At 37.4% G+C, this 17,354-nt stretch overlaps 1 protein-coding gene across 4 annotated transcripts in view; it reads right to left on the bottom strand.

The window, feature by feature from the left end:
* Positions 1-17,354, bottom strand: part of psd3l (pleckstrin and Sec7 domain containing 3, like) — a 124,454-nt gene that overhangs the window by 63,313 nt on the left and 43,787 nt on the right. For all 4 annotated transcript variants that reach the window (XM_048171913.1, XM_048171928.1, XM_048171920.1 and 1 more), the window contains one exon: positions 7,281-7,472. In XM_048171913.1, coding sequence (XP_048027870.1) covers positions 7,281-7,472 — 192 coding nt within the window. The remainder of the gene's footprint in view (positions 1-7,280; positions 7,473-17,354) is intronic.

Raw genomic sequence — 17,354 nt, 5'->3', positions numbered from 1 at the left:
TTGACAATTGAGGAAACAGTAAAGCTTGGACTACAGTTGTCGTGTAGTTTGTATTTGTGCTGTGTTGGTAACCTACTATTGTAATCACTCTCCATTCCTCCACTAAAACATTTGAACTTTTAATTTAATTTCCAGTGCAAACTGTTGCACTACATTTTTGCATTTTTACAGCGCTCATGATTTGACTTGCTCCTATATCAGGATAAGCTCGAGAATTATGTTGGCATGGTCTCACTTTTACATTAGATGTTTTTAATTATTATATACTTATGTCAAAAATGTTTAGGAACAATGTATTTATTGTGTTCATGTTTTATTACAAAGCGATTTTCTGCCATTTAGGAGGGATATGGATATGGTTAGGCTAGCAATGCTGAGATAATGGGTTCAATTCCGAGGGAATGCATGAATTGAAAAAAACTCCTTTGGATAAAAGTGTCTGCCAAATGCATACATTTAATTGTAATTTAAGTACATGTTGTGTTGGTGACCATTGACTTCCATTGAATAGACAAAAACAGAAAAAAATATAGCTGCAAGCAGCAATTACGGGGCCAAGCACAAAAACGGCACAAGAAGCCAGCCAACATGGCTGTGAGCATCAGACCAACTGCAACAGTGAGCAATTAAAGACCTATTAAGATAATTTTAGGCAAAAGAGCTGATAAATGATAAAAAAAATGAGGATTTACTGTTTCATCACTTTCGACCAATAGGTGGCGCTGTGACCAAATTAATGTGGTATGGTCAGAGTGAGGTGACAATGACAATCGCAAAGTTTGGTGTCAATATGTCAAAGCATTGCAGAGATACAGCTTCAAGAGTCGTTTTTGCATCATGCCTCAGATTTGCTCCGGTGTACGAAAACGGTTTGACATATCGACTTGAAATCCATAACTTTTTGTCTGCATGGTCTGAAAATGATACGGTTCGATTTTGGTGAAAATCGGAGCAATGGTCTAGGAGGAGTTCGAAAAAGTATGTTTTTAAAGAAAAACAATATGGTGGACAGGAAGTTCAGCCAACTATAGCAAATTCGATATCCGTGTTCTCGGCATGACCCAAGGAATCTACTGAGACCAGTTTCATTACAATCGGTAAATATATTCAAACGTTATTAACATTTTTGTAAATTTCAATGTAACTTTTGACCACAAGGTGGCACTGGTCCGAAACTTCTCAGGCTCCTTCAGGGCATTGTTCTGATGACCCATACCGAGTTTCGCAACGATACTTGAATGCGTTCATAAAATACAGCACTTTAGCACAAAATTCAAAATGGACGACGGCAAAAATGGTTGAAATGGGAAAATTGGATATCATTCGACTCGGCATGACTCCCTGAATCCCACGAGACCAAAGTTTTGATTTTTGGACAAACCCATCTGAAGTTATAAGCAAAAATAGCCATTTTTCTTATCTCCGCACCAGTAGGTGGCACTGCGATGAAACGCTGCATGATGCCTCATGTCATGATTTTGATGAGATGTACCAAGTTTGGTCTAAATACGATAAAGCATTGCGGAGATACAGGTTCAAGAGTTTGTTTTGCATCATGCCTTAAATTCGTTGCTCCGGTATACGAAATCTACTGAGACCAGTTTCATTACAATTGGTGAATACAGTCAAAAGTTATTAGCATTTTTGTAAATTTTGTTATAACTTTTGACCACAAGGTGGCGCTGTGCCGAAACTTCTCAGGCTCCTTCAGGGCATTGTGCTGATGACCCATACCAAGTTTTGTAAAGATACGTTAGTGTTCTTAAAATACAGCATTTTAGCACAAAATTCAAAATGGCCGACGGCCAAAATGGCCGAAGTGGGAAAATTGGATATCATTCGACTCAGCATGATGCCCCGAATCCAACGAGACCAAATTTATGATTTTTGGACAAACCCATCAGAAGGTGCCTCAGGTAATGCTTGTGATGACATGTACCAAGTTTGGTCTGAATATGATAAAGTGTTGCAGAGATACAGCCTTACTTCTATTTTCGCAAGCGCTACGTACAATTCGTTCGTGTGTTTTTCGAAAACGGTTTGAGCAATCGACTTGAATTCCATAACTTTTTGTCACCATGGTCTGAAGATGATCTGGTTCAATTTTCATGAAAATCGGACTAACGGCCTAGGAGGAGTTCGAAAAAGTAGGTTTTTCAGAAAATTCAAAATGGCGGAAAAATTTTCATGACGGAAAATAAATTTTGTTTCTAGCCCTTATGGTTCAAAAGTTATTAGCATAAACATAAGTGCAATTTTGGACAGCTGGTGGCGCTAGAGGGATTGAGTTAGAGACTCCAAATTTGCTATGGACAAAGGTCATTCTGTCCTCTAACTGTGTGCCAAATTTCACAACTTTCCCGCAAGCGGTTCTATGGGCTGCCATAGACTTCAAGAGCGGAAGAAGAAGAAGAAGAAATAGAAGAAGAAGAAGAAGAAGAAGAAGAAGAAGAAGCGTACGGAACGCCAACAATAACAATAGGTGCCTAAGCACCTTCGGTGCTTGGCCCCTAACAAAAAACAAGAGACATTTCTTGAAAGATCTCATGTTACACAGAAGAAAGAAGGTCATAAAGTTTTATAACAATATGAGAATGAGTAAATGACAACATTTTTTGGATTAACTATCATTTAAAGCTGCAGTCCGTAAGTTTTGCCTCTTTGTTGCCATCTCTGTTTCAAACCTGAAATTGCAGTTATTTGCAGAATTATCATCTTTACATGGGTTGTGCATCCTCAGCGCAGATTAATCTAATATTTTGAGGAAAATGTGTGGCTGTCAGTCATCACACTGGTGGACACTGTACTTTGGAATCATAGATTGTAGTCTTGGAAGTATGACCAAAATAAGAATTTTCACCGGAAAATGTAATTTCAACAAGTAAGTAGGGCTGGGCGATGTATCGAATGCTTTTGTCACGCGCATTTCTTCAGTAAAGCAAGTTCCTTGATTACCGCTAAATCGCCATCACCTGCTTTCAAATGGAGCGCCATTTAATAGATCACTGATAAGCCACGCAATATCGCGTTCAATATCGATATGCATCGCCGTCGATATTGAACGCGATATTGCGTGGCTTATCAGTGATCTACGGCTCTGTCTATTAAATGCCGCTCCATTTGAAAGCAGGTGATGGCGATTTAGCGGTAATCAAGGAACTTGCTTTACTGAAGAAATGCGCGTGACAAAAGCATTCGATACATCGCCCAGCCCTACAAGTAAGTAACAAATCTGCCACTTTTGTTCTGACCAACTGAGAAAAAAAGCATTACAATAAATTGCGCTACCAATGGTGATTAAATCTAACGATCGCTTAGCTCATATCACATCAAACCGTGCAAATGATTATTGTTATACTTTGTTCTCAAATTGTTAATGTTAACAACATCAGCATTAAGTGACTATGTGTATTTAGTGTGTATTAGCATTACCAGTCTAATCTCTAACGTCAATTTGTCATACCATACAATCCACCATCAAAATGATAAGTTTAATTATTTCAGCTGCTGTGAAAAAAGGCTTTAAATGATCCGCCGCCTGCAGCATCCTCATATGCTATTTAGCCTACAGTACTAGCTGGGACTCCTTCTCTACGTAAACAGACGTGACGTAATGATGCAAAGACGAACTGCTGCATGCTTGAATTTCCCGCGGAAACCTTCCAGTACCACCCGAATTATAAAACATTATTACAAGCTTACCGTAGTGAGTCGGGCTAAGGTAACAAGATAGTTTTGAACACTGGATGGTTATGTACTTGCTCAAAAATTGATTTTGGATCATTTTTAACCAAAAAAAAAAAGTTACGGACTGCAGCTTTAATGTGACTTATACTGACAGAATTTTCAAAAGCTGCACAAATACAGGACTGCTAGAAATTATTTTATCTAGACTTCTGATTGTAAATCATCTTATTTTCAGCTTATGACCTTTTAGCAGAGAGCAGCTGTTTTTTGCTTTATTAGAAGGCATGATCTCAAGCCAATTTGTCAGTGGCTGCTTGAAAAGATCTGCCTGTGAAGATCTGCGTGATAAGCTGCAGACAGTGATGGTCTTCAGACAACAGGAGAGTGAGACAGGATGAGCACATGGTTGTGGACAGTGATGGTCTTCAGACAGTAGGAGATTGAAAAAGGATGAACACATGGTTGTGGACAGTGATGGTCTTCAGAGAGTGAGACAGGATGAGCACAGGGCTGTGGACAGTGATGGTCTTCAGACAGCAGGAGAGTGAGACAGGATGTGCAGGGCTGTGGAGGCGGTGCTAGAGAGCACACTGGAGTAATGATGCTCTCCTCTGGAGTACTGCGTCTGGCACTGAGAGTGCTTATGAATATGGATGAGAGCCTGTATGTTAAAATCTTTATTTCTGTGTGTGAGAATGTGAGGGATGAACTTGAAGGCTGAGGGCAGCTCAGGGGACTGACGGTGTTTAACTGTACCAGTGCAGTCAATAACCTAAGGTCACACACAGATCTGACAGAGGCAAAGAAAAATATCTGAGAAAACACTGTGAGCACAGTTCACCACAGTAAACTAGAAGCTGACTTAAATTAAGCTGCTGTTGCTTTTATACAGGCTATGCAATGTATAAATTATTTAGGACACAATTTAGGACAAAAGCTTATTTACCTTATTTAGGACAAAAGCTATTACAGAATAACATTTCTTAAGTGCATTATCCTATCTTAACTATGGATAGGAAACGGATATTACAGAAGCATCCTAACTCGACAAAAAATCCTAAAAGCTGTCTTAACTTTAGGACAACCCCATTGGTGTCCTAACTTTTTGAACAGTAAATATCACAGTACAAAAGCCTTTTTTTTTAAAATGGCGTTACATTTATTAATTATACAAGACAAAGAGCCGCAACATTTGATGCACTACAAGAAAAGGCAAACACCGCAGACATATTTTCGGCAACTTTTGCCCACTCTCTTTCTTTATGTTCGTGAGTGAGCGAAGGTGAAAACTTGCAGAATAAAACAGGCTTTACCTTTTTTTAACCGAGCTTATCAATCTCTGGCGCACTGAAATTAAAAGCATGCCGTGGTTTCTCCATTTTGATTTTAGGTTTACCTCAGAAGCAGTCATTGCGTGTCATTGGTTGCTTGGTAACAGACGTCACAGTTGATTACCGAACTCAATGGAGCGGTTTAAGATTTTCTAACTACAGATAAGATGAGATTTTGTAAGATAGGATAAGAATCCTAAATCAGGTTAAGATTTGCTTCTGTAATACGAATTTGTGAAAAATCCTAAATTGACTTTTCTTATCTTAAGTTAAGACCTAAGATAGAAATTTTCTGTAATACGCCACCTGAAGTGTAAATGTTATGTACATAAAATAAAATTAAATTGAAATGTTCTTGCATCATTATTCACGCAAACTTTGGAATTTATTTTTTAAAATCTGGCATAAATATGTGGACTGTGCATACACTCTTTTAGTGTGAGCGAACTGATGACTGGGCTAAGTACTGAAGTAAACAGAATGATTTTAAACATGTTACATTTTAATGTTGCATTGACAGCAAGGATTGCTTGGCTCATGGTAATTCCATTTTGAATTGTGCTCTAAATTGCGAAAATCATGCTCTAAGTGCAAATAAAACATTTTCAACTTTTAATAAAAATGTATATGTGATGTGCCCTTAACCAATGACTATAGAATAACACAAGACATGACACACGTATTGTTTTCAATGGGATAAAGTGCAACGCGCAATATGGTGGAATAAGTCCCGCCTTCTAAATAAGGGCCAATCGCCGACTGGTAAAATCATTGCGTCACTGCAGCGGCCGTTAGAAGCACTGGTTTCAATAGAAACAGTCAGACACGCGCCTCCGAAATGAGACACAAGAGACGCGCATTTAGGACTGCGCATGAGCTTGAACCAGCCTGAAATTTTTTTTTTTTTTTTGTCATGATTTGAGCGTTTAGAAACAAAATTTATGAAACAGTTTTTGTCAGATTTCATTGGTGATTACAAATATGAAATTTAATCAAAAGCATGGCAAACAGCTTTGGAGAATTTGATGTTTCCCCATTCAAAGAGATAGGAGTTGCGTTGCACTTGCATGCCCGAGAGGCATTTCAAAGATGGCCGCCGAGTGAAATGACTTGTCTTAAAGGGACTTAACTAAGAATTTGGCTTAAGCAACATAAGTATAAAATAAATGACAGACTCATTAAAGGAACACTCCACTTTTTTTGAAAATAGGCTCATTTTCCAACTCCCCTAGATTTAAACAGTTGAGTTTTACCATTTTCGAATCCATTCAGCCGATCTCAGAGTCTGGTGGTACCACTTTTAGCAAAGCTTAGCATAGTTCATTGAATCTGATGAGACCAATAGCATCTCACCGAAAAAAAACATTCGTTTTGATAAAAGGGAAAAAAAGTTTCAATATTTTTCCTATTTAAAACTTGACTCTTCTGTAGTTACACCGTGTACTAAGACCGCCGGAAAATGAAAAGTTGCGATTTTCTAGGCCGATATGGCTAGGAACTATACTCTTATTCCGGCGGAATATTCAAGGAACTTTGCTGCCGTACCTTGGGTGCAGCAGGTGCAATGATATTACGCAGCGCCTCTCAAAAATGTCTCCATGGTTGCAAGGCATGCTCCTTGTGCAAGCAGGGGGTCACAGCCGCTGCATAATATCATTGCACCTGCTGCACCCAAGCAAAGTTCCTTGAATATTACGTCGGAATAAGAGTATAGTTCCTAGCCATATTGGCCTAGAAAATCGCAACTTTTCATTTTCAGTTACAATGTAACTACAGAAGAGTCAAGTTTTAAATAGGAAAAATATCGGTCATTTTTTTGAGCGGTAAAAGTGGTACCACCAGACCCCGAGATCGACTGAATGGATTCGAAAACGGTAAAACTCAACTGTTTAACTCTAGGGGAGTTGGAAAATGAGCCTATTTTCAATAAAAGTGGAGTGTTCCTTTAAGTGATTAAACGGTCAATTTGTTGGTTTCTGCAGTAGTTTTTTTTTTTTTTTAGACAGAATTCAGCAAAAACACGGTGAAGCGATACAGAACTGTAATGTGGTCAACAAACCCCAAACTACCTGCCAACCAATCAGACTCAAAGAAAGCATCTACATGTATTTTTGCAGGTTGTCTTTCTTCAGGTTTATGGTAGAGTCTAATGTTTTCATAGTCCTCTGGTTTCTGGTTATAACAGGTCTCCAATGAAAAACAGGATAGAGAGGAAGAAAACCCAGAACTGAATTTACAGCTGAAATGAATTTATGCACTCACTTCTTGCCCAGATGTTTAGCGACATCCGAGCGTCGGAAGCCCTCCAGGTGGTAAAGTCGTTTTGCCAGACGTCGGGCAGCTTCCTGGTCGCTCCGACTGCCATTGTGGAGAACATCTGTGTCCTTAAGACAATCCACACCATCCATGTCTGAGTCCCAGTCCGACAGCACGTCCTTCAGCCCTGCATCGCTGCTACACAACACACAACCACACATAAGACAGTTACAATTACAGAAGGGATGGGTCACAACAACTGGGTAGTCAATTAGTTAATGTTTAATATATATAATGTGTATATATATATATATATATATATATATATATATATATATATATATATATATATATATATATATATATATATATATATATATATATATATATATATATATATATATATATATATATATATAATTTTTTTTTTTTTTTTAAATATATAATTTTAGTGGCACTACAAACCCTCAGTGCACATGACAAACCCTCTCTAAAAAGTTTTGACCCACCCTTGACCCATATTGTTATGTATTTCCGAGTGAAACTGCTTATCAAACAATAAAAATAATGTGGGACTTGACTTGTATCCATCGCTTGTTGTTTGGCTCATGAAAAATTAGCATTCCATTCTGGAATGGAGGCAGATCTGAATGTGATTGGCTGAACTGTAGAGCAGTCTTGCATACATCAGTAGCGAATAATAATGAATAATACGCTCACTGATTCGCCTAAACAATTCGCTGGCCACCAAAAAGTATTTGGACACTTAAAAACATCTCAATCCACTTTTGAGGAATCGTCTGATATTGTCTGAACAGTAACAGACATATTTGAAATCTCAGACTGCACACTGCCCGCACCATCAAATGCATTTCACCAAAGAGAAACAAACGCGAAGCTTAAATCCACAGGCCGGCGATACAAAAGACCAACGCCACCACAGGCCTCTGTCAATAGAGATGCCAGCCAAAACTACACCAGAAACAACTCAGACAAATGTACCGATCATCACCCGCTGTCCTCCCACATCAATGACATCATCCAAGATCTCAGAGTCCAATCTGTTTTATTCTGGTTCTGGCAACCATTAGCCACTAGAAGGATAATACAGACAAACGTAAGCTGTGTCATGAAGGACAGCATCTGGAGAAGGTTATGATCATTCACATAGAACTTTATAGAGATGTGACACTGAAATGCAATGAGGAGGTTGGTTAAATAAGACAAATGCTTTTTTAAATTTCTTCTCTCTACACAGTCTGAACACAGTTGGAGATTAATGACCATGAAAACTTTAATTAAATAGTATTGTTTATTGAGGTTAGTTTCTGAAGAGCATGTTTGTATTCATTTACTCTAGTATTTACTGTATTGGTACAGTATCAGTTATCCTCAAGTCATCACACACCCCTCATCACAGTTTAACAGTGCCATCTGTTGAGTGCCTGAACAAATGACAACAAAAAGAAAAAGAGAAGCTCATGATATAGTGTAGAAAAAACTGGGTCAGCTCATTGGGAGCAGAAGCAGTTATGCAACAGTTCGTTCTGCTCCTCTACTTTGACTGGACAAAAGCACTGTCACTTCTTCTTCACTGAATAAACAGTGACACAAAAACAAATTTTTCCTTCATTTACTCAATTTTAAAAACACTGCTATCTGTTTCCCTAGTTTAGAAACATGGCCACAGCAAAGAACGCTAATTGAGAAGTGAAGAAAAGTAGAGAAAATAAAAGTTCCTCACTTTTTTCTACGAAAAAAATAAAGAAACATTTTTTTTTTTTTTTTGTAGTCTAACTGTTAGAGATTTACCATTGAAAATAATATAGGACTAATACTGCACACAAAATGTACCATACATATTACAGAAGAACAGAATAAGAAAAGATCATTAGAACTGTTTAATGAGAATTTTTTAATTATTGAAAATACTGGGAAGATCAATACAGCATATGTTTATATGTCACAAAATGACAACAATGGATGCTTCTGTTGTTGTGTGCAGCTAGATTACCAATTTGAGAGCTAACGAGGTCAGGACTGAAGTAAGAAGTCTGTTTTGTGCAATTACTAAACGTTCTGATGGAGATTACACGATTATTCCACGACAGTAACGCTTGTGAGATGGAAGTCCAAAAGTGTTAAATTGAACAGATAGCAGAAAAACTAAAGCACTTCTCTTCTGGGTAGACGAAGAAAATGCTGCAGCATTTAAAAGTCATTTCCAATTACTGACATCTCAGTTTATCTGTATTTTTGGTGCTCATGTGTGAATGGAATCTTAAAGGTTATAGTCATTAAGCTGTTGCTTGTGTAAACAAGCAAATGTGATTTGCTTTAATAATATGGCTATTTTACAGAAATTTAGCAGGTTTAATGCGTGAAAGCGGCTTATGAAAGAGAGATGTTGCATCAGACTATATCTGCACATCTGTTTGTGGCTGAACTAGTTTTTCAATTGCACTTTCAGAAGGCAATTATTTTTTCAATACGCAACAAATATGCTCATCTCCATCTTCAGCTACACAAATTACTCATAATTTCATATAAGTACATGTGAAATACAGTCCAAATACTGCAATCAATAACAAATTAAATATATTCAGCCTTCAAGTGTTTCTCAACGAAGTAAACTGAGCTTCAGGCTTTTAATGGTGTTTTTCAAGTAAACAGTCAAAAAATACATTTAAAACTGAAAGCATTTTTCTCTTTCGTCAGTATTGTTGTTTGATTAAAGGTGCTGAAGAACATGTTTTCAAAAGATGTAATATAAGTCTTAAGTGTCCCCTGAATGTGTCTGTGAAGTTTCAGCTCAAAGTACCCCATAGTTTTTTTTTTTTATAAATTTTTTTAACTGCCTATCATTATAAATGCGCCGATTCAAGGTATGCGGCCCCTTTAAATCTCGTGCTCCACGCCCAAGAGCTCGCGCTTGCCTTAAACACCATAAAGTTCACAGAGCTAATATAACCTCAAAATGGATCTTTACAAAGTGTTCGTCTAATGTCTAATCGTGTAAGTATAGTATTTATTTGGATGTTTACATTTGATTCTGAATGAGTTTGATAGTGCTCCGAGGCTAAAGCTAACATTTGTTGGAAATCTCAGAAGCATAGACCAGGAGACTTTGGGATCTCTTGAAGCAGAAGTTACTCTTTATTGAGAAACACGCTGTGCGTCGCTGTGGTCATCCAAAATCTAACTAAGGCAGTGACTTGGTAGTTCATATACATTCAAGGGGGAGGGATACATAGAGTAGAGGTGTGGACAATCTAAACAAAAGATGCAAATGCAGTACAGGAATCAGATCATTGCCTACATTTCCCAGATGTTAATACATAACTTGTCATCAAATCTAGGGGCTAATCCAATCAGTCTGGCAGTATCACCTATACCTTTACATTATCATAGAGACAAAAGCACAGCTGTATCTTGAACTGGTCATGCCACATGGTCAGGATGTAGGATCCGCAGATTTTAAACAGATTCTTAAATTTGTAATTACACACATTACACGCTATTGGAGAGATTTATAAAGAATGAAGTTGTGTTTGTGCATTATACAGACTGCAAGTGTTTAAAAATGAAAATAACGACAGTCTTGTCTTTGTGAATACAGTAAGAAACGATGGTAACTTTAACCACATTTAACAGTACATTAGCAACATGCTAACGAAACATTTAGAAAGACAATTTACAAACATCACTAAAATTATCATGATATCAATGATCATGTCAGTTATTATTGCTCCATCTGCCATTTTTCGCTATTGTCCTTGCTTGCTTACCTAGTCTGATGATTCAGCTGTGCACATCCAGACATTAATACTGGCTGCCCTTGTGTAATGCATTGAACATGGGCTGGCATATGCAAATATTGGGGGCGTACACCCGACTGTTACGTAACAGTCAGTGTTATGTTGAGATTCGCCTGTTCCTCGGAGGTCTCATTTTAGACTCAGTGTGTCCAGAATTGTCAATACTGTCCAAAAAACTGAGCCTTTGCCAAGTCTTAAAGTGTTACAGACCAACTACTGCTGTCTGTTGCAAGACATGGAGGCAACGGCGCAATCACTTGCATTTTTTCTGATGTGCATATTAGGCGCATCCAACAGTCCATATAGGCGCGCGGCAATTAAAGACTCATTATTATGATTTATACGGCTTATTAGTATACATGTGCGATTAGTTGACTAAACGCTTAAATGAACGACCACTCGTCAACTAGAAAAATCTTTAGATGTGGGCAGCCCTAGTCTACACTATGCTTTCCAATAAAGGTAGAAAAACTAGATAAAGGCAAAGACTACTACTTAAGACTACTATTTATGCATTTAAAATGTCTTTCTCTTATTATTATTATAAATTATATTTAAGAAAAATGTTGCCAGGTAAGTAACACAAGCTACAATACTTAAAACAGGCACCAAGACAGTTAAAGGGTTAGTTCACCCAAAAAATTTAAATTCTGTCATTAACTACTCACCCTCATGTCATTCCAAACCCGCAAGACCTTTGTTCATCTTCAGAACACAAATTAAGATATTATAATGAAATCCGAGAGCTTTCTGTCCTCCGATAGACTGCATCGTTTTGAACCCCAGAAAGGTAGTAAAGACATTGTTAAAATAAAATCCAAAATAAAATAAAGTCTCCTAAGCTGTTGACGTAAACACAGTGCAGCGCTTCCAGGTTCTACATCAGAACACTGACCTATTATTGACTGGCACTTGCGTCAGCATCATACGCATATGTGATGGTGCTCATGTGAACAGCTTCGGCCAATAATGAGCCGGTGTTCTGACATAGAACCTGGAAGCGCTGCACTGTTTACTATTTCAACAGCATAAGAGACTAGGGCTGGACGATTAATCGAAAAGTAATCGAAACCGAAATTCAGAACCTCTAACCGACATAATTTCCCATGTTGGTTATTTAGTTTTTAATACTTCCCACTTAAAAACATACTACCGTGTGTAGCCACTTGAATCCGCCCCGTCCAGTCAACATGCAGGTGAACGCCGAGTCAACACACAGAGATCCTTGTATCTTCACTAAACTTTGTCAGTTGTATATGTTTTAAGGTTTGCCAGTTTGGACAATCAAGCGATTTAGACGATCAAATGTGTATTATTATATCGAGCTACCATGCTCACACAGATGCAATGTGGCACGAACACTCATACAAACAGCAGCTGCACAAAACATGAAGATCGCACGCACTGAGAGGAACGCAGAAACTAGTTGTCAGAGCTGTCCTGTGATTTATCACTAAATAAAAGTAGAAAACTCAAAGAGAAACTCAAAAGTTTTTATAGCATATATTTTTCTACTTTTGAAAGAACTATTTACAACCCACAGCTTCACAATTAATAGAGAGATGGTATGACTAATTCACACATGCAATCGCTCTCATTACGTACTGGTACTGTACTAATTTATCCGATTTACAACGAGCAGAAATCTGTAAGAAATGTTACGAACCATAGATAAAATAACTGCTGAAAGTGAGCTGTTATTTCAGATCACGCTTTCAATAATAATAATAAAAAAAAAACAGAAACAAACTAACCGTTTATTATTCATAATAATCGACGTAAAATGTTCAATTAATCGAGGTTTTGATTTTAGGTCATAATCATCCAACCCTATAAGAGACTGACAGGGAAGAAGGAAATTGTTAAATAAAGTCGTTATTTCATCGCTTCATAATATTAAGGCTGAAGCACTGTAGTCACATGACTATTTTAACAATGTCTTTATTACCTTTCTGGGCCTTGAAAGTGGTAATAACATTGCAGTCTATCAGAGGGCAGAAAGCTCATGGATTTCATCAAAAAAATATCTTAATTTGTGATGAACAAAGGTCTTACAGGTGTGGAACGACATGAGGGTGAGTAATTAAGGACAGAATTTTCATTTTTGTGTGAACTAACCCTTTAAAATCAAGCACTGAATTTTTTTAATATTACCATGAAATTCATAAGAGCAACAACATGGCAAAATATTAACTTGATTATTAAAACTGACTATTTGTTTTCTAAATGCCTATTGTTTCATGCTCTTGGTAGCCAATAATTCACAGAACAAAACAAATTGTGATCAGCAATTAACTGCAGGCTTATGATGCCAATCAAACATCTGTTAAAAGTGACTTATTTGAAAGACAATTTCAGGCTAAACTAATATATGTACATCATCAAAAAACACAAAACTATAGCAAATCAACACCTAGATGTGGAAACTCCTCAAATGATACATAAAGAGTAAAAAGAAAAGGGTTTCAGATATTGGAGGTGTTGTAAATCCACAGTCTGCGGTTCTAGTGTTTCACCACAGGGAGGCAGTCATAGAAACATAACAGATTATCAAAGCATCTGTTTTCACATCAAAACATCAAACATACAGCACACAAGAGTACAGGTGTGAAAACAATGAAGATCTTCAGGCAGAATGTCTCATTTATTCACATTACACTCTTGATATCATTTTAATACCTCTTATCACACACACAACGCCTCACCAGTTGATTAAACATTGCAACAAGCATTAGTGCACAAGTGCATGATGCGTTTAAAGTACACTAATGTGTTCCTATTCATGTCTTGTTGGACAACAACAGCGTCTCTCAAAGACATAAGAGAGTGCATGTTGTCTTAAACTCAATTTATAACAAATATTGATTTGTGCAACAGTATACATCTTCATTACAAAACTACTAACTTAATAGAACAAAGTTCTGTAAATGATTACTTAGTGTTCATTAATATAATTGTGTCTGAAATGTTATAATCCAATGCAAGACGTACTAACATATACAAATGGTGTGTGTGTATATATATATATATATATATATATATTCCCCACTGTGCCATGGTCAGCCACAATAAGAGCATCTAATAGCAATGATGATACTGTAAGTATCCAAGTATGCTTTGTGTACATGATCTGTGATGTCAAACGTTCATCAGTGAAAATGGCAGTTAATTTCTGCGTTGTCATTTATAAAGAAAGAAACATTACATTTCACCCTGCAAGCGACGCGATGCGTCCTGTCACAATAGAACGCAAACGCTCCCATTATAAATGACCTAAGTTGTTTGTATGAATAGCGCATAAGCGTTTCGAGCGGGTCAACTATTCACAACTTTATCGACTACAAAGAGCGCGTTGCGTTCTGATGTATCGCGTCGCTCGCGTGCAGTTATCAAACTTTCAATAGTGTCTTTGTTTACCTGTAGATTTCACGTACACGTCCAGAGCGCAAACCTCCAACTCTCACACAGCGCTTTCATTAACATCCCGACAGAGACGCGAGCTCAAACGCGCCGTTAAAGTTCAAACATCTCTGGTTAAAGTACGAAAATAAAGCGCTGTTTAAAGTTCGGCACATACTAGTGTCAGCTCATCCCTCGCGCATTTCCCACAAACCCTTGCTGCTCTCAGCCAGACCTTAGTGCACAGAGGAGGGAGAAGAGCGGGAACATCCTCTTCCAAACTCTTTCTCAAAACAACTGAAAGAAGATTGACGAAGAGCAGATGGAACTCTGAAGATGTGTTTCCATACTACAGCTACTGGGAAAGTAGTATGCGAATGTGTGTGCAGTATGCATGCATTTAAAACCATATGGCATTACATACTAACAAAGTTGATTTCTTTTTGTTTCAGATATTAATCTATAAATTAACTTTTACACATTTTTTCTTCTTCCTTTGGTTAGGGCTTCATTGTGCCCCATCTTACTACAGAGATCCTGTGCTAACCAGTATGAAAATCACAGATAACCTATAATGATAAGTAAAAAAAAAAAAAGTTACTTTTAAAAAGTTGCTTTTTAAAGCTAATTTAGTTGTTAGGGATTAAAGAAGTGAAATCATTCTGGTATGTGAGAACCGCAACTAGAACAATTAATTCATTTTAGAGCACCACTATAAAAACTGAAAGTGACCACACCTCTCATTCGAAATGGAAAACACAAGGAAAGCTGCTCTTAAAGTATTTAGCTTAGCTCAAAGATCTATGTTAAATAATTTCAAACTATAAAGAATTATTATGAGCTCTAAAAAGGAAGAGACAGAGAGGCGATGCATGAAGTGCTCTGTGCTGTGACACGTGATGCATGATGGGAAACAGTGTATATCTTTCATTGCCGGAGCTGGACTCTAAACACAGCAGCAGTTGCACAGACAGTGACCACACCATGTTGGGTTTTTCTGAGGCCCTGAAGGGAGTGTCTGGCCAGCTGTGCTTCTACAGCATAAACCTTCTCTCTGGCCTCAGGAAGCTTGTGCAAAACTTGGCCTGATTTTAACAACTGGTTAAGACTAAGAAAAAATTACACTACAATAAACTTTACATTCACAAATATGACACTTTAAAGGTGCCATCGAACGTTTTTTTACAAGATGTAATATAAGTCTAAGGTGTCCCCTGAATGTGTCTGTGAAGTTTCAGCTCAAAATACCCCATAGATTTTTTTTTATTAATTTTTTTAACTGCCTATTTGGGGTTCATGCTGCGGCCCCTTTAAATGCGCTTGCCTTAAACAGTGCATAAACAAAGTTACACAGCTAATATAACCCTCAAAATGGATCTGTGCTCCGTGGCTAAAGCTAACATTACACACTGTTGGAGAGATTTATAAAGAATGAAGTTGTGTTTATGCATTATACAGACTGCAAGTGTTTAAAAATGAAAATAACGACGGCTCTTGTCTCCGTGAATACAGTAATAAACGATGGTAACTTTAACCACATTTAACAGTACATTAGCAACATGCTAACGAAACATTTAGAAGACAATTTACAAATATCACTAAAAATATCATGATATCATGGATCATGTCAGTTATTATCACTCCATCTGCCATTTTTCGCTATTGTCCTTGCTTGTTTACCTAGTCTGACGATTCAGCTGTGCACATCCAGACGTTAATACTGGCTGCCCTTGTGTAATGCCTCGATCATGGGCTGGCATATGCAAATATTGGGGGCATACACCCCGACTGTTACGTAACAGTTGGTGTTATGTTGAGATTTGCCTGTTCTTTGGAGGTCTTTTAAACAAATGAGATTTGTATAAGAAGGAGGAAACAATGGAGTTTGAGACTCACTTCCATGTACTGAACTCTTGTTATTTAACTATGCCAATATAAATTCAATTTTTAATTCTAGGGTACCTTTAATAAAAAGGGTTTAAAAGCAAATGGCAAATGAATGATATAACGATAACAACACAGAGGAATGATAGTGTTGTAATCACTTTCAGAATGATTTTTTGAATGATAAAGTGATTGCAGGGTACAGCGCGCCGTTCACAGGTGAAACTTAAAGGGATAGTTCTCACCCAAAAATGAAAATTCTGTCATCATTTACTCACCCTCAAGCTGTTCCAAACTTGTATAAATTTATTTGTTCTGCTGAACACAAAGGAAGATATTTCGAAGAAAGTTTGTAACCAGGCCCTGTAGAGGGCACCACTGACTTCCATAGTAGAAAAAAAAATACTATGGAAGTCAATGGTTCCCCAGAACTGTTCAGTTTAACACATTCTTCAAAATATCTTCCTTTGTGAACGAAGAAATTTATACAGGTTTGGAACAACCTGAGGGTGAGTAAATGATGACAGAATTTTCATTTTTGGGTGAACTATCCATTTAAATGCCCTGATCATACTTCAAGCTAAATTGAAGAACAAACTGGTGTGACGTCATTTTGAACAAAATAAGGCAAAAATGAAGTTCCTTTGAACTTCGAACTACCATTGGTCCGTGGCAATGACACAATAGATGGGTGTGGCTCTGCGGCTTCTCCAGTTCATTTTTTCTGTTCAGTCTATTGAGGTCAGACACAAGTAAAAATATGAACACACTGGACAGCTGCTTTATAGTAGAAAATGAAGTTGTAATTTTAATTGAAAGCTACACTGATTTTATGTTTAATTCACAATGTTTAATTCTGGGAAGCTGCTGCTGTAAAGCAGTCTATTGTATAAAGTGATATATAAATAAATGTGACATGACTTCACTGGAGTGCTGAATTGCAGAGCTGGTGCAAATATATCCACATTGCTATGATCAG

The sequence above is a fragment of the Megalobrama amblycephala genome, linkage group LG2 (assembly GCF_018812025.1).
Source record: "Megalobrama amblycephala isolate DHTTF-2021 linkage group LG2, ASM1881202v1, whole genome shotgun sequence".
NCBI lineage: Eukaryota > Metazoa > Chordata > Actinopteri > Cypriniformes > Xenocyprididae > Megalobrama > Megalobrama amblycephala.
Note: the sequence above shows the minus strand (reverse complement) of the source record. Positions and strands in the feature narration are given on the sequence as shown.